This window comes from Chelmon rostratus, chromosome 3 (assembly GCF_017976325.1).
Source record: "Chelmon rostratus isolate fCheRos1 chromosome 3, fCheRos1.pri, whole genome shotgun sequence".
Classification (NCBI taxonomy): domain Eukaryota; kingdom Metazoa; phylum Chordata; class Actinopteri; order Chaetodontiformes; family Chaetodontidae; genus Chelmon; species Chelmon rostratus.
Genome location: NC_055660.1, coordinates 222,590 through 243,506, shown reverse-complemented (window position 1 = coordinate 243,506; position 20,917 = coordinate 222,590). Strand labels below are relative to the sequence as shown.

General features: G+C 45.4%; 2 protein-coding genes across 2 annotated transcripts; one reads left to right on the top strand and one right to left on the bottom strand.

The window, feature by feature from the left end:
* The first annotated feature begins 755 nt into the window (after positions 1 to 755).
* On the top strand, positions 756 to 8,784 carry eif4a3 (eukaryotic translation initiation factor 4A3). Its single transcript, XM_041966766.1, has 12 exons — positions 756 to 1,031; positions 1,926 to 1,998; positions 2,096 to 2,162; positions 3,430 to 3,492; positions 3,589 to 3,721; positions 4,439 to 4,519; positions 5,786 to 5,927; positions 6,459 to 6,597; positions 7,389 to 7,504; positions 7,594 to 7,701; positions 8,252 to 8,379; positions 8,605 to 8,784. Exons 1-12 carry the CDS (start codon positions 878 to 880, stop codon positions 8,619 to 8,621), a joined length of 1,221 nt encoding a protein of 406 aa, XP_041822700.1. The 5' UTR covers positions 756 to 877; the 3' UTR covers positions 8,622 to 8,784.
* A 961-nt stretch (positions 8,785 to 9,745) lies between these two features.
* soul4 (heme-binding protein soul4) lies at positions 9,746 to 17,513 on the bottom strand. Its single transcript, XM_041933362.1, has 6 exons — positions 17,391 to 17,513; positions 16,192 to 16,423; positions 15,054 to 15,139; positions 12,738 to 12,879; positions 12,397 to 12,580; positions 9,746 to 12,145 (listed from the first exon to the last, which is right to left on the bottom strand). Exons 2-6 carry the CDS (start codon positions 16,343 to 16,345, stop codon positions 11,971 to 11,973), a joined length of 741 nt encoding a protein of 246 aa, XP_041789296.1. The 5' UTR covers positions 16,346 to 16,423; positions 17,391 to 17,513; the 3' UTR covers positions 9,746 to 11,970.
* Between the last annotated feature and the right edge of the window lie 3,404 nt (positions 17,514 to 20,917).

The following is a 20,917-nucleotide window of genomic DNA, read 5'->3' as shown; positions in this document are numbered from 1 at the left end:
TTCTATCTGTGTGCAGAATATAATATCAGTCAGACTGATGCAATCTCTTACAAACTTCAGAAGGTGTTTATGATCCAAAGGGAGGCCGTCAGCTGAGTGTTTACATTTAGTTTTTTACACCACTGGTCAAAAATGACTTTAGTTTCAGAACATCGAACAGAAAACTGACGAGAACACAAAAAAGTGAAACTGTGAGCCAGTTATAGTTAAACATATGAACTGAGCATTTTAAAATCGATACCAGCACAGCACTCAGTATTTATCAGATATTTCATGCAGTACGTTTCATATCATGCTGCTGACTACATAAATACAGTAAAGCTTCATGATGTACACGTACACAGACATACTAAATACATACTACTGTGTGTATCTTCATATGCGTTTCATGCGTAGATATAAACTTAAAACCAATAAAGTTCAACAAAATGCAAATGCAATCTACATTAAAGAAAAAGACATTTTTATCTGTTTTGAAGAAAATGAGAGGGGAAAAGACTATCTTTTTGTACAACTACTTCTCCTTCTAGGAAAACTTTCTGAAAACTGACTCTGTTTGGGACAACTACTACAAAGACTGATGATCATTATATTCTTGAGTACTCTGGGTATCTTCTACTTTCTCTTTAGTTTGTGGAACTTTGTTCTGGTTTCAGATCTCCTGGCGGAAACAGTGCTGTGAGAAGTGGGATGTACCCAACTGAGAGAATTGAGATGCACGTAACGCCGTCGCCTCCAGTATACGTCATCGCTGCGACACGTGCGGCGGTCTTTCTTTCCCCGTGTTAGCTGTTAGCAGTTAGCTGAGAGGAGCGGAGAAACTTTAGTTTTACCGGATTCTCTGTGAGTTTTAGCTGAATAAAAACCTCTGAGGAAGATGGCTGCTGCCGGGGCGCAGGGCAGGAAGAGGCTCCTGAGGGAAGAGGACATGACCAAGGTGGAATTTGAGACCAGCGAGGAGGTGGACGTCACCCCCACCTTCGACACGATGGGCCTCCGAGAGGACTTGCTACGCGGCATCTACGCCTACGGTAGGCTGAGGATCTCGCGGCCTCCGGGTGATGCTAAAGCTAATTGTTCATCACCGTGTTTGTTTTGTTTCTTTAAAGAGGCCAAAATAACTTAAATATCGGCTTAGTATAGTTAAAGTTTGGATATTTGATATTGATTTAAGAGGTGTGTATATGTTACTAAAATGTTTCGCGGTTAATATCGTACATCCGCAGTCCCTCCGGCTCCGCTGGCTGCGCAGTTTACCGCTTACGGTGTAATCCTTTTCTGGGTAGTGAAACAGTACTTAAGGCCTTCTGTGCCATTCATATGAGGATCTGTTCTCTTGAGATAAACGCAGAGTCAGTTTGGCTGAACTCTGGTCTCCACCTTTCCAACTGTTTTACGTGTTTAAACGGCTGAGGCGACCCGCTGGTAAACGTGAATGAACTGTACGGACGGCAGTGAGCCACAGGAGAGCCGAAGTAACGTTAGAGAGTAAACGGTTACCAGCTGAACGAGAACATGTCCTTCTGTTACTTGTGATGTTTGCAAGATTAATACAAAAACATCAATGCGCCAAAAATCTGATCTGAGTTCAGTGGTTCCGGTCGGTCTTCAGTCGATACTGAACTAACTCGACCGGTGCCGGTGCAGGAAGAGCCCCCGGTCTTTAACTTTTGGACTTCCGTCATCCCCAGTGTTGGTTTCAGAACTTTCAGAGCAGAGAGGCCATTGTTCAGATCTGCTACCTGAGCGGGTCTGACTCATCTAAAACATGATGGTGAAGCACCTCAAGTCAACATGAGACCTCTGTCTGACCGAGAGATGAAGGTTCATGTGTGAAAGGAGCTGTTCTCTGGTTAAAGTCAGCTGGCAGTCCGGCTGTGTTGTTGCTGTGTAGCTTCACTGACTGGGTTTGTCTTGTCCTGCAGGTTTCGAGAAGCCGTCGGCCATCCAGCAGAGAGCCATCAAACAGATCATCAAAGGCAGAGACGTCATCGCCCAGTAAGAAACCCTGGCTGCCCTCACTAATGTGACGTCCTGTAATAATGTGTGTAAAGACCCATGATGTTCTCTAACAGCTGGTCTCTGATCTGTTCAGGTCTCAGTCTGGAACAGGAAAGACAGCCACTTTCTGCGTGTCAGTGCTGCAGTGTCTGGACATCCAGGTCAGTGTTGAGAAACGGCTTCACTGCTCTTATTCAGGAACAGTTTTAGGAACTCAAATCTTTACTTGGTGCCAGCAGGAGGAGGCGGGACGTACACTGAAGCTCAGACTGCACTTGTACTGAATCATAGGACTGAAGGATTGATTTGTCACATATTTATTAATGTGGATTGAAATTCAGTGGGACTCAATAGATTGTTCTGAAAGACGAGTGTGAAGAAAGCAGATTAGAGAGAGAAATGCTGAGGAAAAGATTTTAAAGGTAATAACTAATATTCATGTCAACAAAAGAAAAAATGTGTTTATAGAAAACTGAATTAAACTACAAATAAAAAAATATATGAAAAACTGCATTCAAGATTAAAAATGAACTGAATGTTTTTATTTTATTTAATCTTTATTTTATCACAATCATTATCATTAACAGTAATTATAGTTCAAGAACTCTTTTCCAAGAGAGACCAGAGAACAGGAAACACACGAACACAATCAACAGAGACAAGACAATTACACAATTAACAAGGAGTTCATAAAAATAGTAACAGAAATCATAAAACTCATCTGGTTAAATATCTTTAAATCCTCAAGGAGGATGTTGGACTCCAGTTTGAGGACAGCAGTAGCTGAAATTACATTAATGAGTACATGGGGAATATCTGAGGTTCAGAAGGTCCTGGGCCGTGTCCTGTTGGTCCTGGGTCGTGTCCTGTAGTTCTCGATCGTGTCCTGTAGTTCTCGATCGTGTCCTGTAGTCCTGGATCGGTCCTGTAGTTCTGGATTGTGTCCTGTAGTCCTGGATCGGTCCTGTAGTCCTGGATCGTGTCCTGTAGTCCTGGATCGGTCCTGTAGTTCTGGATCGTGTCCTGTAGTTCTGGATCGTGTCCTGTAGAACCAGGTTTTAATGGTATCACAGTCAGCGTCACAGGTGGGGGTGGTGAATGTCATGTCAAGCTTTAAAACTAGTCTGTGACTGAAACCGCTCACTCCCATCTGTCTAAAAATAAAAAACACTCCAGCCTGTGGGCTACAATAGATGCTACTAGCCACATTAGCCGCGGGATGCGCTAACAGCAAGTTCAACAGGCTAGCAGTAAAGCATCATAAAAGTGTAAGAACTGACGGGTGCTAAGTTTGAGCTTCAGGTTTGAATGAATCCTGTTTACTGTTGGTGGTCAAACAGTCTGAAGTGCGATAATTAGCACACACACGTTATCACTGTTAGCCTGAGAGACTCGGAGGTCATGCTGTGATGTGTTTGCTGTCTGCAGGTGAGGGAGACCCAGGCTTTGATCCTCGCGCCAACCAGAGAGCTGGCTGGACAGATTCAAAAGGTAGACCCGCCCACACCATCAGACCCAGCCAGTCTGTGAGCAGGGGGTGCCGTGTGCTGGTTTCTGATTGGCTTCCTCTCTCCTCTGTGTGTTCAGGTGCTGCTGGCTCTGGGAGACTACATGAATGTCCAGTGTCACGCCTGCATCGGAGGGACCAACGTCGGGGAGGACATCAGGAAACTGGACTATGGTCAGCACGTGGTGGCCGGGACGCCTGGACGAGTGTTTGGTGAGTTAAAAACCATCACCAACAGGAGGCGCTGCACAGACTGTGAGGGGACGGTCACAGTAGATCACTGCCTACCTGCTCCTTTCACACCTGTCAATAAAGTTTGCACAGTCGTGAAAACCTGGTCACGTCTCACAGTCACAGTCAGTCAGTCCTGAGTCCGTGTAGCTCGATGATGTTACTGACAGGCTCTGTAAATGTGAAAGTCTCACTTACTAAGGGGACAACTGAAGAACTGGCTCTGAGTCTGTGTCCACATACATCTTATGTCTAGGACTGGGACCGGACAGTCCGGTTTCCGGCTGGTTTAAGGTTTCAGAGGGGCCACAGCTTGGCGGGCTGTACCCGTTCTCTTGGACCTTGAACCAGGAGTTTCAGTACGTTACCAACCTTAAGCTCCTCCTCCTCAGGCAGCACAAACTCGCTTCACGAGACGTCCGTCCCCTGTCCTCACCCCACCAAAGCATTACAGCTCTACCTCATGCAGGGTTGAGATCAGTATCAAGATACTTTGAAGATCTCGTGAACACAAACTCACATGAAGTTGTTAGATCTCTTTTGACACAGCAGAAGTAAATCGCTTTGAATAATTTGGCAGCAGAAGTTTCTAAATGTTGGATTCAGATTTGCTTTGCGTGTCTTGTTCCTGCTTTTCACAGCAGCCACTGAACTGTCGGGTTTGAGAGAGAACAATCGGCGTTTGTTGTTGTTCTGCAGATATGATTCGTCGCAGAAGTTTGAGGACAAGAGCCATCAAGATGCTGGTCCTGGACGAAGCGGACGAGATGCTCAACAAAGGTGAGACTGAGCATGTGCACGTGCCTCACCTGGAGCCAAACACACCTGGATAAAGCTGCGGCGTCTTTGTAGGGGTGGTACCACTGAACCTAACTCTGGGACACTGCGGACAAAATAGTGTGAACGCAAGCAAAGTGACAGCTTCCCCGGTCACACAGAATACCTTAAACTGATAAAACATTTAGTGAAGTTTGGTGCAGAGCAGCCTTTAACCAATCGCTGTGTTCGATGGAGGATTCTGAACGTGGGCTGCGGCCTGTCGTCTTTTCAGTATTTAGTGTTATAGACAGGCAGCTCTGCCCATCTGGAACATGTCCAGTTCAAGACCTGGATCAGTTTTAGGTCCAAGGCCGGTTTGGCCTTTGATTAATACGTAATCTTTGAGGCATCACAGCCAAAACCAATGGTGCAATAACAATAATTGATAGAATCCCATTGATGAAGACAAACAGTATCCAGTCAGTGATCAGGTTCAGTGTACTGACAGACAGCTCTGATTGGTTAAAACTGGAAGATGAATGTGAGACTTCTGATTTTTAAGATGTGAACATCTTCCATTAATTGTTATTGTCATATTTTAATGATGAAATTAATATAATATATAATGTTTATTATTTTAAATGGACTGAAGGTTGATCAAAGTTAATCTGAACTGGTTTCAACAAAGACTGAGATAATAAGAGCATCACAAACGACTTCAAACACCTGTTCAACATTAAAGTGATGACAGGCGTCTCGCTGATTCAGCATCAATACATCCATGAAGATAAGCAGTGTCCCCCCCCCCAGCCCCCATTAGTTAGCTGAGTATTTAAGTTGGAGACGACTGAATGACAGATGATTTCTCAGTAAAACACAGGCTGGTTGGTGTTTCAGATACACGCTGACAGTGCGTCCCCTGAACGCAGCGATAGTGAGTTTACTGCGTCCTTCAGGGTTTTAACACGGGACACATCCCTGTCATCACGCACACACCTAAAGACGCTCCGCACGGGGTTCAGACGCTCGTACTGAACACATGATGTTAACGCTAGCTAGCAGCTTAGCTGCTAACGTTCACACAGAGGACCCCACAGTGCTGCTGTTTGTTTACGTCGACCAGTTGAAGACAGGGTATGTCAGCCTGGAGCGTGGTGGATGTGTGGTGGACGCAGCATCCGCGGCGCGGGGGGTTTGGTCGTGGTGTACTTCCTGTCCCGGAGTAGTAAAGCTGATGGACGGACGCTGGATTCATCATCAGCCGTGTTGTGTAACTCTTCTCTTCAGGTTTTAAGGAGCAGATCTACGACGTGTACCGTTACCTGCCCCCCGCCACGCAGGTGGTTCTGATCAGCGCCACGCTGCCCCACGAGATCCTGGAGATGACCAACAAGTTCATGACAGACCCCATCCGCATCCTGGTCAAACGGTCAGTCCAGAGACAGCCAATCACGTCCAGAGAGACGCAGAGAGAGAGACAGAGAGAGAGAGACAGAAAGACACAGAGAGAGACAGAGACACAGGAAGACACACAGAAAGAGACAGACACACAGAAAGAGACAGAGACGCAGAGAGAGAGACGCAGAGAGAGAGACAGAAAGACACAGGGAGAGACAGAGACACAGGAAGACACATAGAGAGAGACAGACACACAGAAAGAGACGCAGAGAGAGAGACGCAGAGAGAGAGACGCAGAGAGAGACGCAGAGAGAGAGACAGAAAGACGCAGAGAGAGAGAGAGACACAGAGAGACAGAAAGACACAGAGAGACAGAAAGACACAGAGAGACAGAAAGACACAGAGAGACACACAGAAAGAAAGCATCTTCAGTCAGACACCTTCACATGCAGAACGTTCATCACTAACAGTCTGTCTGTCCCTCCCTCTCTCTCTCTCTGTCTGTCTGTCTCTGTCTCTGTCCCTCTCTCTGTCTGTCTCCCTGTCTCTGTCTGTCCCTCAGTGACGAGTTGACTCTGGAGGGTATAAAGCAGTTCTTCGTGGCTGTGGAGAGAGAGGAGTGGAAGTTTGACACTCTGTGTGATCTGTACGACACTCTGACCATCACACAGGCCGTCATCTTCTGCAACACCAAGAGGAAGGTCAGTCACACACACACACAGAGACGCACAGAGAGACGCACAGAGACGCACAGAGACACACAGAGACACACACACACAGAGACACACACACAGAGAGACACACAGAGACACACACACACAGAGAGACACACAGAGACGCACAGAGACACACACACACAGAGACACACACACAGAGACACACACACAGAGAGACACACAGAGACACACACACACAGAGAGACAGAGACGCACAGAGACACACACACACACACAGAGACACACAGAGAGACACACAGACACACAGAGACACAGACACAGACACACACACAGACACACACAGAGACACAGAGACACAGACAGACACATACAGAGACACACACACAGAGACACAGACACACACACAGAGACACAGAGACACACACAGAGACACAGACAGACACATACAGAGACACACACACAGAGACACAGACACACACACAGACGCTTGACTTCACCTCCTGTTTTTAATGACCTGATTCGTCGGGGTGAATGTTAAAGCTGATGTAACGACAGGAAATGATCACGTTGGAGAAGCTGGAATTGATTTTTGGCTTTTTTCACGACCTCAACGATCAGTTGATCAATTAATTTCCAGTGGATCATATTAATCAACTAATAGCTGCAGATGGTTGTGAAAGACGAGCTGCTGGTCTGCGGCTTCGCTCAGCTTCTCTTCATTATGAAAAGCAGCTGGCTCTCAGAGACCGGGTCCTCGGTCCGGCCTGCCGCAGCAGAGCATTCTGGGAGGTTGAGTCTGTGCGCGTGTGTTTCAGGTGGACTGGCTGACAGAGAAGATGAGGGAGGCCAACTTTACGGTGTCCTCGATGCACGGGGACATGCCTCAGAAGGAGAGGGAGTCCATCATGAAGGAGTTCAGATCAGGAGCGAGGTAACGTGAACCGGGTCCCGAGGCGGGTCGGGTCTGTAGCTTCTCTGCGGTCGCGATGCTAACGGTTCATCGTGTTTGTCTGTTTTCAGCCGCGTGTTGATCTCTACGGACGTTTGGGCTCGAGGTTTAGACGTCCCTCAAGTTTCTCTGATCATCAACTACGACCTGCCGAACAACAGAGAGCTGTACATCCACAGGTACGCTAGTATCACTCCACAGGAAGTAGTCCTGTCAGTGAGCAGGTGCTGTTCCCCCAGTCTCCCCCCGAGTCTGCTCGGGACAGAAACGTTTCCAGATAAAGAAGGTCAATGAATACTTCTTCTATGATGATGAAGGGAATTTTGAACAAAACAAAGTGAAATCAAAGGACCTGACATGTTGACAGTAAAAGTCAAATGTTTTCAGTCCTGGTTGGTTGGTCAACCCCTGTGGTTACTCGTGGTAACAGCAGGTGCAGTTTAATACTGAACAGTGAGTCTGACAGGAGTTTGTTACCTGGCTCAGAAGTTAGAGGTGTGCAGCCTGCTGTGGCTGCTTCTTCCATCACTTCCTGCAATATTTCAAACTGATCTGCGGTCAGAAAATCACTAGTTTTGTTTTGTAGACGTGTTTTTGATGAACGATAGGTCGACAGACAAACATTTAAACTTCAGGTTTTTAGCTTCTCTTCACTGTCTCAAATGTCCTTTAATCTAATAAACCTGACATTTAATGTAATGACCTGATGTGACCTCTGACCTCCTCCAGGATTGGTCGGTCCGGTCGTTACGGTCGTAAGGGCGTGGCCATCAACTTTGTGAAGAACGATGACATCAGGATCCTGCGGGACATCGAGCAGTACTACTCCACCCAGATCGATGAGATGCCCATGAACGGTACGAGTCGACCGGTCACGTGCCGGCTGCTTATGATGTCACAGCTCAGAACAAAAACAGCCAATCAGAACAGGCTTTCTGCTTCTAGAGATCAATACGTCAGAATTACAAAGAAGTACATGAGAGGAAAGAAAAGCACTTTGTTTCAGCAGAGAAGTAGAAAACGTGACGAATCACACCTGTGATTGGCTGCTGCTCACTAACGTGTTTGTTTTGATTCTGCAGTCGCCGACCTGATCTGATGAAACCTGGATGATGTCACATCGGAGCCCCGCCCCTTTGGATTCCTGTTTCCTGTCTTTGTTTTTTTAATAGTTTTAGGGTGTATTACTGAATTGGACTGTTGAGGTGAAAACAACTGTAAGACTCCTGATTTGTTTTTGTAAATAAAGTTGTTTCGGTTCATGTTTGAACTCGTTTATTTACGTCTCCAACCTTGACTTCAATGATCTGAAGCTGTTTTCATTCAAATGTCTCCGGCCGGGATGAATAAAGTCTGAATGTTTAGACTTTGATTATATGATTACTTCAGTCTGGACCTCGAACGCGAAGCCTCGAGTTGCTTCCAGTGTTTGTAGAAATCTGATCGAGCGACAGTTAATCAATCAGCTCATCTGCGTACGAACATTCAGTGATGTAAAACAAAAGCTTCACGCTGGAGAAGCTGATTCGAGGTTTTCACTGATGAATTAATGATTAATTTCATGTTAATTAAATGAGCTGATCCTTCAGCACTGCAGAAAGTTTACAAACTGGATGAAATCATGTTCGTTTAAAACTGATTTTCATTTTAAGATCAACGAGTTCAAAAAGCAGAAATAAAAACTAATGCAGCAGCTCAATGACCAAAGGTGAGCAAAGTCACTTCAGCTCATTCTGCTGAAGGGGACCAATCACGCGAGTTTCTGCAGCGTCTTCGGCCCCTCCTTCGTCAGAGCTGGATCAATGTTCAGGAGGGAGCTCTGGACGTCTCCAGTCAGTTTGATCAGGATCAATCAGACAGCTCGACGCCCAGGTGCACAGATGAGTTTTACTTCATTCTTACCTGCAGAGCACGAACAGCAAACCTGGTGAAATTCTGTTTGTGGCGCCCCCTGTGGGCCAGGCTCCAATCACAGCCTGAAGCTACACCCCCAGATTTATGATGACTGGACACATCGTTTAGAGTTACAGTAATTTTCCTGCTAAGTCCCGTCCCTTAAAGCCTATTGGTTGACGGCTTTATTTACTTTGGTGCTGATCCAATCAAAATCCAAACAGTCGCAGGAGTCTGTGGAGCCGACAGACGTCTGATTTTCTGTCCATCAGATGCAGTACGAGGGTTTGAACGACAGCTCGAGGGACAGCTGATCTCAGACACTGCTGCCGCTTTTAAATCTGATTTTATTTTAATATTTTATACACAAATGTTGGAACAGAAGGAAAAAACATTTACAGTAAACGAGGAAATATTAAATTCAACAAGCAGCAAAAATCACAAAGCTGTTTAAAAATGATTTGACATCAAATATTCAGAAAACTAAAGATTAAAACCAGTGAAGTGAGTCAAAGTCAGTTTAACATGCTGATGGAGGAGATGACAGAGGGCGTCACCTGCCAACTAAACCTTCAGACTCTACAAAGACCAGCAGGAACCGTCTGAAGCTGCAGCAGCTGAATCTCATCAGGACTCAAGACCAGGACAACAATCTGGACCCTGATTTAAAGCACTGAGATGAGCTGTGACACAAATAAAGTCTGGATTCAGGAACCGAGGTCTAGACCACACGTATACGAGAGTTTGATAAAACATGTTTTTAACTTTTAAAGTCACGTTGGCCAATCACAAGCCTGAAAAAAAAAAGCTACTACCTGTAGGCCACTTTCAACTAGACGTCTGATCAGGTGTTCAAACTGGCTTCTTTGGCGGCGGGTCTGTGTGGTCGAGTGTTGGATTATGTAGCACTGACCTCTACGGATGAAAGAGGTCAAAGCAGCAGAGAGCATCTCAACAACCACAGAGGGGTGAACTTCAGCAGCTCCTCAGAGCCACATCACAGTCACAGGACGACCAGCCAATGACTGGACTCAACAGAGCTCAGGTTACGACCAGCCAATGACTGGACTCAACACAGTCACAGGACGACCGGCCAATGACTGGACTCAACACAGTCACAGGACGACCGGCCAATGACTGGACTCAACACAGTCACAGGACGACCGGCCAATGACTGGACTCAACACAGTCACAGGACGACCGGCCAATGACTGGACTCAACACAGTCACAGGACGACCGGCCAATGACTGGACTCAACACAGTCACAGGACGACCGGCCAATGACTGGACTCAACACAGTCACAGGACGACCGGCCAATGACTGGACTCAACACAGTCACAGGACGACCGGCCAATGACTGGACTCAACACAGCTCAGGTTTCTGCTGTCTCTGAGTGGAGCTCGACATTAACGTGTGGGGCCGGACTGACCGCATTAAGTGTTCTTTAAACCCGGCTTCACCAGCGGGTGTGATCGTAGACCGCGGCAGCCGCCTCATTGGTCGATTAAGGGCGTGTTCTTCACCGCAGATTCACTGCTGATCATGGCGGTCACCCGATGGAACAGCTCATGGTTCCATCGTTCACTGCCAAAGACGTTTCACGGCAGTTTTTTGCACGTGCTACGGTCATGGCGGCTATTTTTATTTTATGAAAGAAGGAAAACAGAAGAACTTTAAGTTAAAAACTAATTGTATACGAATAAAATGCTGTATACACTAATTAATAAGTCATTTTTCTTTCTTTCTTTTTTTTAAAATATCACATTACATATCGCATCGAGGCCTTGACGTCGAGGCATTATTGTACCGGGAGTTTTGGTATCGTTTCATCTCTAGTGACCTCTAGTGGCAGCAGATTCTGGTAAAACTAAAAGAGTAACTTCACATTAATATGTGAATATATCAAAAGCTCTGTTGGCACAGTTAGCATTAGCACTATCTGGTCCACGTCCACCATCAGATCTGGGATCAGACTGATGAGATTCAGCCGCTGATGACGTTTCACACGTGACATTTTTGTCCACGTCTGTTTCCTGTTTGTTCAATCAACCAATAGCAACACTGCTGGAAATGTAGAAGTTACGTTTATCAAATATTCACCGTATTTAACCAGTTATCCCAAAATTAACTGTTCAGCGATATTTATTGATTAACTGCATCAAAAACATGAGATAAGTTGCATTTTCTGGGCCGAGTGCAGGGAAATATAATGCGACCTTCACCTGAAGACTGCTCAACTGTGACATCATCACCCTCAGGTTTACAGAGCATCTGATTGGTCAGATCAATCAGGACGGAAGCTTGACAAAGTAAAAGGATGCATTTCCTGTTGCTGTGACATGGGAACATTTAAAAGTGTGAACCAATAGGATGTCAGTTAGTCATAGAGGAGATAAAGAGGGGCGGGGCTTAATGTCAGACTGCTAACAAACATAAACCTGCTCTGATTGGTCAGATCAAACTCAGCCATAGGAAGTGTGTCACAGAGCAGAAAACAAACCAGCCAACCAGAGGGGGAGGAAGTGAAGGAGCCGAGGATGATGGGAAGGCGTCTACAGGCTGCGTCTGATGAACCAGATCTCATTCCTGCGCCGGGGGACGCCAGGGTTCTCGTACACAGCGACCATGTAGTCACCTCTGCAGAGTTCGTCTGTGACGCCGAGAATCTCCCACAGCAGGCTGATCTGACGGGTCACCGTCTCCTCCGTGGTTGTCCCAAAGAACGTCCTGACAGCCAATCAGAGAGGAGAACATCATCAGCACACGGACGCAGCCTGATGCCCGTCTATATATTTAAGGTTTGAGAGCATGCAGTCAGCCCCCGCCCCAACTCTCTGGCGTCCCCCCGAGGAGGCTTTAGTCTCTGTCCTGCTGAGCGTCCATGTCTACGGGGACATGTCATTTGAAGGGACCCACAGACAGCTGTGAAAGTGACTGATGGCTGAATGTACACACCTGATAGCAGCTCCAGCTCTTACCTGGCGATGACTCTGATTGGCTCCCTGCGGACGATGGTGATGTCGGGGTCAGAGGGTCGTGGGGGGTTAGTCTGAAACTCGGCAGGCAGGAGGAAGGCCGTCTGGACGTCTTTCTCGAAGGTGTTTCCGTCCTCCATCACGTGGATGTTACTGACCACTGGCACAGTCATTCCCAGGTACGTACCTGCACACGATCAATACGTGGCGATCAGTGCTGATCACATGACTCGTGCTCTTTAAAGTTGATGTGATATATGTTGTCTTTCATGTTCATGTCATGTTGGACAGCTGTGACAGGTAAAGTCACATCCCAGGTGTGCTGCGAGTGGGCGGAGTCTGACCTGCAGAGTTTTCTTTACAGATGAATCGCATCAGTTTCATGAAGCCCATCGAGATGCTCTGTTCGTACAGGTCTTCTCCTCGGGTCACGCAGGCCCAGTTTCCCGCTGGGTACACCCGCTCCTCGTACAGCACCTCCCCCATCTACAGAGAGGGGCGGGGGGACAGACAGACCACTACTGTTAACTTTCTGAGGTAGGAGGTCACTGTGGTGAACGTCTCTGCAGCAGAGGGACCTCCTGATCTTCTGACCTGGATCACATTCATTTGTTTCTTTAAAGGTTTCGATGGCGGCTTCAGGACTCTGCGACCTGACGGTGAACTTACCAGAGGGACAAACATGTATCGGCTCAGTCTAATATGTGAGTTTTAGAAAGACTTCAGTGAGGGACTGGCCCACACAGGCCAGAGGAAAACCCCCGCAACTTCATCCAGGACTCATTAAACTGATCCCTCAACAAAAAAAGATAAACTGAGTGTTGAGAACTGGAGACCAGTTAGCCTGTTCAATAATGATGTACTGGGTTAAAGTCTGGACTGGATGAGATTATCGATTCATGCTGGAAGAATAATGTAATAATGTAAGATTAGAATGAGATCTGATTGATTATAATCAATATATATATTGGATGACAGTTTTATTTTATTTGTTTAAGTGTTTTGGTTTTGGAAGTTATTTTTCGGCCGTTGAAACGCTGTATCGTGGTTGGACAGCAGGACGGCCCACAGGACGACTCCTGGATTATAAGACAAGGATGCTGCTTGAGTCCTTCTTTGTTCCTCCTCGTAGCTCAAATTATGGCTGTGCAGATCAAAAAGGGTTCATTTCAAGGTATAACAGCCTTAGGGAGAGAATTTAAATTAGCCCAACGGGCCGATGATACCACTGTTTTTTGATCTAATAGGTTCAAGGTGATCAAAGCTGTTAACTGCACCGAGAACTCTCTGTTGTGTCGGGTTTAAAAATGAATCTGAACAAATCCACGTTATCACCACTAAAGGAGCGCCATCAGTCTGAAGGGAATGGTATCCCTGTGAAGAATACAGTCACATGCTCAGGTGTCGTCAATAAAAATGAAAAACTTGGCAGTAACTGAAACTTTGACCCGATAGTGGAGCAAATAATGAAGAAGTTCAGTCTGTGGCTGATGAGAGAGCTCTCACTGAACGGCAGAGTTGACTCTCTAAAGCAGAGGGGATATCTCCAGCTGTATGTGTCCTCATCGCTTGCAATGCCTGCTGCAATATAAAAAAATCAGACCAAACTTTATTGATTTTTCTGTGGAAGAACAGATGTCAGAGATTCTGTGTAACATAAGAAGGGATGGTGCTGCTGAGGCGCTAACTTTTCAAACACTCAGCAATACTTTCAAAGTAAAATGGTTAACTAATGTGATCCAAGAAAAAGACAATATATGGAACACTTTCCCTAAACATTGAACTCAGTTGGTCTAAAGCTCCTGTTAAAGTCTGATTAGAAGATTGACAAACTGCCTGCTAAACTGGCAAATCTTCATAAACAAGCGCTGCCGGCCTGAAAAATGGTTTTCAAGCAGAACTTCTCTCCAACTACGTCCTACATCTGGAGTAACAAGAATATTCAATCAAAATAATTATTAATAATTAAATATGGGCTTGAATGGTTTGTATTAGTCAAACAGCTCGTGAATGCTGAGGGACAGTTATTGATCCGGTGAATTCTTCCATAAATTCAAGTTTCCGATCACCCCAAAGGAATATGATCAGCTGATCAGAGGATCGACCACTGAGGTCTCCACGGCGGATCCACTGAGCGGGGGTCTGTTTCTGGCTGTTCATGACATCACTAAGAATAAATGTTGATCAGGAGCCTCGTGCTGACTGTAACTGTGCCCTCAGCAACAACAATACAATAAAGTTTTATCTCTGTGTGTACACGAGAACGAGGACAGATGTTCAAATTTACATCAACAGGAAAACTGAACAAACAATCCACATAAAAGAAAAGGAGGGAAAAAGACTTTATCTTTTTGTACAGCTACTTCTCCTTCTAGGAAAAATTCACATTCACAAGAAGAAATGGACTGACTCCAAACCAGCTGTGATCATTTTCTATTATTGGTCGACTGTCAGCGGCCTGCAGAGCAAGAAAGCTCTGAAAACTGACTCTGTTTGGGACGAGTACTACAAAGACTGATGATCAGTATATTCTTGAGTACTCTGGGTATCTCTTTAGTTTGTGGAACTCTGTTCTGGTTCTGGTTCTGGTTTCAGATCCCCTGGTGGACACAGTGCTGTAAATGTTAACTTTAAATGTAAAAAAAGAAAAAGGTCTTTACCTTCTCATGGCAGGACACTGTCGTGAAGGGGACGGACTCCCTCTGCTGGCTGTTGCGGGTCATTTCCTGTATTGGTCCGGCCATTTCTGCAACACACACACATCAACAGGAAGCAATGAGGTCCAAACTGTGTGAACCCCTAAACCCCGAAGCAAAGAATCAGACCAGGACCAGAGCCTCAAACAGAGTCCTCAGAGTCTTTAGAGTCCTCAGAGTCCTCAGAGTCCACAGAGTCCACAGAGTCCTCATTAACATGAAAACCGTCAGACAAAGACAGACGCTGCAGCAGCTAACAGAGAAAGACGGATCATTCAGTCAACAAAGACGTGATGAAGAAGATATTCAATGATTGTTTGTCACTGATGTTTTTCAGTTCAGTGTTGAAGTGACTCATTCAGAACTGTTTCAAACTGTCCCAGAGAGACGCTGCACAGACTCACTGAGAGACAGACAGAAGGACATTTGTTGAAAATAACTCTGTAAATTAATTTAAATTTCTAAAGAGCAGAGAAGATTATTCTCATTTATTTTAGCAGTGAGACAAAAGGACAGACAAAAAGGCAGGTGAACCTGCTTCCTGTCCAACAGGTGTGACCCCGCTGTGACGTTCATCTTCAGGAAAATCAGGAAAATCCACATTTGGACTTTCTCTGTGTTTAGAGCAGAAGAAGACGCTGCACAGTGGAGGTCTGACATCAGCCTCACACAGCAAAATACATCCAGTGTCACACTGCGTACTACTGTGAACAACTCTGTGAACTCATTAACGCTGAAGGATACTGCTAACGCTACAGAGCGACGATACTACAGAGCGGCGATGCCGCAGAGCGACGATGCCGCAGAGCGGCGATGCTACAGAGCGGCGATGCCGCAGAGCGACGATGCCGCAGAGCGACGATGCTACAGAGCGGCGATGCTACAGAGCGGCGATGCCGCAGAGCGACGATGCCGCAGAGCGGCGATGCTACAGAGCGGCGATGCCGCAGAGCGACGATGCCGCAGAGCGACGATGCCGCAGAGCGGCGATGCTACAGAGCGGCGATGCTACAGAGCGGCGCTAATGAAAGGTGCTAACACAACAGATTTATGTGACACACTTTGGACCGCATGTGAATAAAGTTGAGTCGGGGGCCCTCACCTGGGGGAACTGACACCTGGTGGGTGCTGGCGACCGCCTGCCAGTGTGTCAGCAGTCGGTCGTCTTCATCCATCGGCTCGGGGTTGTCGGCGATGTCGTCGTCCAGCTGCTCGTCGTCCAATCCGTCGAGGTCTTCCAGAGAGATCAGAGCCATCGCTGCCGGGGGAGGAGGCGACCTTTGGACTGCAGAGCGAGGACGTCCACTGAGACGAGACGGAGGTGAATGCTGTTCCTGTGACGGAGACAAAGACACACCTGTTAACAGAACACCTGTTGAGAGTCCACCTGACACATGAGTTTAGTAATAGAAGCCTGAGAACTGATGAAGAGGAACAGAAGGCTGGAGGTCATGTGACCCACAAGCAGTTGATGATGGTTTGTGATGATCCAGTGAGGATCCAGATCCTTGATGTGGATCAATGAAACAGACTCCAGTCTGCAGTTCAGAACCATCACTGCTGAACCAGAACTGTAGAGAACACCAGGCTTCAGACTGACTGTTTACACCACGTCCACGTCTGTCCACGTTCTCTCTGTCTGTCTCTGTTTTGGACTATTGATGGACCACCGTTTGAATTATTGAGGAAGTGACATCATCTTCTTAGTTTGTTAGTTATTGATGACCAATCAGACTCAGTCCGGTCACTTTTATTTTCTTTGGATGTGACTGAAGTGAAACAATGAAGTAAATTTAATTAAAACCCTCAACAGTCCGGATCCGGATCAAACTGTCTGAAGTCATTCCACCAGAATCCTAGAGGTTTCCCTGAATCCAGACTGATGCGGATCACTGCCTTTGATAAACCTCTACGGGTTTATTCAGCACATAACTGTTCAGTAAAACCCGTGTCTTCGGTGTAAACCGGTTCAGATCTGGTTCCGGGCCGCCGTGCTGTCAGCGGAGCTCTGGGGGGGGGGAAGTAGGTCAACCCGGTAGAGGGACCAAACACACACCCACAGGCCGCTGACCCGCTTCAGACCGGCTCGGTTCAAATACAGCTACCAGCTGGACTAACAAAACCACAGAGGATCCGGTTCAGATACAACAGAGACCAGAACTGGACCAGGCTCACTTAGTATAGTGAAGTTAGCATGATTAGCATGGAGCTGCCGCTCTGTACCACACAGGCAGCTAGCACGTATCTACAGACCGGGTCCAGACCGGACCGGAACAGCCATCTAGCGTGTGATTATCTCACCTGGTTGTGGTCGCACCTGGTCGCACCTGGTCCCACCTGTCCCCCAAACGAGTGAACGGCTGCTGAAACCGTCCGTCAAAACAACACACAACAACTTCTTCTCTGTTTCCGGTAGGTTGAGCGCTCCGGATACTTCAAAATAAAAGCCTGCATATCCTGTTGCACTGTTACACTAAAAAAAACAATCAGCAGGAATCAAACTGAGCAACAATGTCAAAAGATTTTTATTTTGAGTCTTCTGTCCAGAATATCTTTATTCTTCATTACAGTTTTCACAGGAGTAATCCTCTTATTTCCATTTAATCCTGAAACACTGTGTTGGAGCTGTTGGTTCATTTAAAAGTAGTATTTTGTGATTCCACATTTTTTGTTAGTGGTTTGTTAATTCTTTAGAGTTTTACTATCTTAAGTATTTTGTTTTGTTTCTTTGCTGAGGTTATACAGGTAAGAAGGCAGGTGTAGGACCAGAGCACCTGGGTGGGCCTGTGGATTCATGCAGAAACGTTGATTCCTTTGTTCTCTTTTGCCATGTTCATTACACGTCGCTGGCGTGGCGGCGGCCCTTTGATTTAAGTTTGATTCAGATTTTTGACAAATGGCCAGTGCATGTGGAAAGCTTCTGTATTAATGAAGAAAAGAAGGTTTGAAGAATTTGGATCTAAAATATTTCCAATAATTACACAAAGATAAATGACATTTAATGAATCAGGGTTATTGAAGCCTGTTTGTATGAACAGAAGTCACAATAAAGTTATAAACATTTGATTTAACCTGTCAGAAATGAATTTTATTATATAAGAAACAAAAGCATCTCCTTTGTGTTTGTTTTAAAACTGAGCAGCTCAAAAGAGCGAGAGAATATTCTCTGAAGACTCTTAAAGTACAACTTTAATGTTGTTTTTCATTTTTCATATATATAAACTGTTATACGAACTGTTATATTGTAAAGAGGACAAAGTAACTCATTTTATTAAGAGACAGTCGGGAACCCCACCCCAACCACAACAACACCCCACCGCTGTGTAAATGTCCAAGTCGTCCTGGACCTAAATTATTCATACATTTTTACATTTTATCTTTCTTATAGTGTTTTTCTGATTTTCCATATTGTAATTTACAGTTTTTAGTTTGGTCTTAACCTATTCATAACATCTGTTTCCTCATCCTGCTCCTTCCTCTGTTTCCTCCTTTTTTCTCTATGAAGACGAATTTGGGTCAAATGAATAAAATAGATTTGACAAAGTGGTAGACAAAAGCTTTAATTCAATGATTTAAACTGACAGTGCTGGTAATGAAAAAGAGTATTTACAGTATTTTTACATCAACATAAAAAAGATGCATTAAATGTAAAATCCAAAAGCGGCTTCAGTATTATGTGATAACAGATCCCTGTAAGAACAAACTGTACCGTTACAGCTCAAATCTCACATTAACTGATCATTATCATATTATTAATCATTACAGGTGATCGCTGCAGGAACAAACTTCGACTGAACAAGTGACCTCCAAAGCTGCTGCTCCTCTGATCAATCAGAACTGATCAATCAGAACTAATCAATCAGAACACAGCAGGTGAAATGCTTCCTGATTGATGTTGTCACCAATGCCTCCTGCTGGTGAAGTCAGGTACTACATGACCAACAGGAAGTAGCTGAGCCAGCATGAGATTTAATCTGGTAGCATGTTTACTGCCTGCTAACTACTGTAGCTTCTTGAGCGGTTACTACACTAATACCAAACGGACCACACTGACCATGTGACAGCAAATCAGACAGGAAGTGATCCTGAACATTCGAATACGTACAGCGGCGCTGAGGTGGGTTCACCTGATGTTTCTGTAGTGACTGTGAGCTGAACTGGCATTAAAGATGTTTGTATTGTTTTCATCAGACACAATAGTGAACACAATGTGAACGTATCAACACCTCGGAAAGGAACAGTAAGGAGGATTTAGTGGCATCTAGGGGTGAGGGTCAGGATTGCAACCAACAGAACGTCCCTCAGCTCACCCTCCAGCGTAGAAGAACCTACGATAGCCGAGAATCTCATGAAAAACCTTAAAGTCTCTCTCTAGACTCACTGTTGGTTTGTCCGTTCTGGGCTCCTGTAGAAACATGGTGGACTCTGTGGAACTCCTTCTAAGATAACGAAAACACAGCTGATTCTTCATTAATGAAACCTGATAGATCTCCTTAAATCCTCCACACTGGACCTTAAAGTTGATGTCTTGAACTTGTTAGCAAACAGCTGTTTATTCCACATCCAGCAGCTCCAGAGCAACATGTTGACGTGACTGATGTGGAGTCGTGTTTGTGTCACCTGGGGTCAGTTTCACAAAGCAGGTTCAACAAACTCTGAGTGTAACCCTGAACTCTGAGTTGATCTACTCTGAGATAGGAAACTCTGAGTTTTTCGATTCCACAACAGCAGATTTGAGTTAGTTTGATTAACTCAGAGTAGGTTCACCTCGAGTTAAGCGCGTGCAAAAAGACAGCATCAATGGAACCCCGATTTGAGGAGTCACCATGACAACGGGGAAGCGGAAGGCTGCCTACTTCACGCCACTGGAAATTAGACATTTTAATGCGCTCATACAGCGAATATGAACAACACGTTTTTAGACGGAAGTCCAACACCGCTGCAGCTGCGAAGGAGAGGGAGACGGCGTGGGAGAACATTGCTGCTCGGGTCAATGCGTGAGTATAAATGTAGTCCTTTGAAATCACAATAATATTACAGGGCAAAACTGCTTGAATGGTTGCCTATTAATTTATTTCATTTAGGTGCAATCCCGCGGGGGAGAAGCGCACTTGGCAGCAGCTTAAAATGAAATATAAAAACATGGTTGAAACAGGTAAGACCTCTGCATGATCTCATGGAGGTAGCTACCTCATTTTGATCATGTTTTACATTGTAAAGTTAATATTAAGTGGCTCCCTTTCATTGTAAAATTGGTTACATTGTATTCATCTAATGTTTTGTTTTTTGTTAACGAATGAAATAAAATTTAAAAATGAAAAAAAGTGTTCTCATCTATATCATGTTATGTTAAATAATTAAGCCTGTATTTAAACTAACACAGACTTTTACTCAGCCAACAGAAAGAAGACAGATAACTGTCTGGAAAAGCAAGAACATCGTGGGCTGATAACTATCTCCCCACGAATATTTAATTCTCTGCGCAGTATCGCTGCACCTTCATCCACGGGATCATGATCAAAAGACGTTAACACCCTAACCCTAACCCGAAAAACGTCACCACCTACTGTGCCTAATGGACTTCCACTGACTGATATTTTTAATGATTTTTTTAATAACAGACGGCAGAACTATGCCAAAACTCGTCTGCCGACTGAATGAATGAATGAGGAAGTGAAATACGATGTGTGGTTGAAAGAGGGCGGAGACACAGAGAAACTCGAGGTTCCTTGAGTAAAACCTGGTCCCGACCAGGTTAGGTTCATAGAGTCAGTTACTACGGTAACTGACTCAGAGTTTAACTTACCTCTGTCTGTGAAACAGGCTTG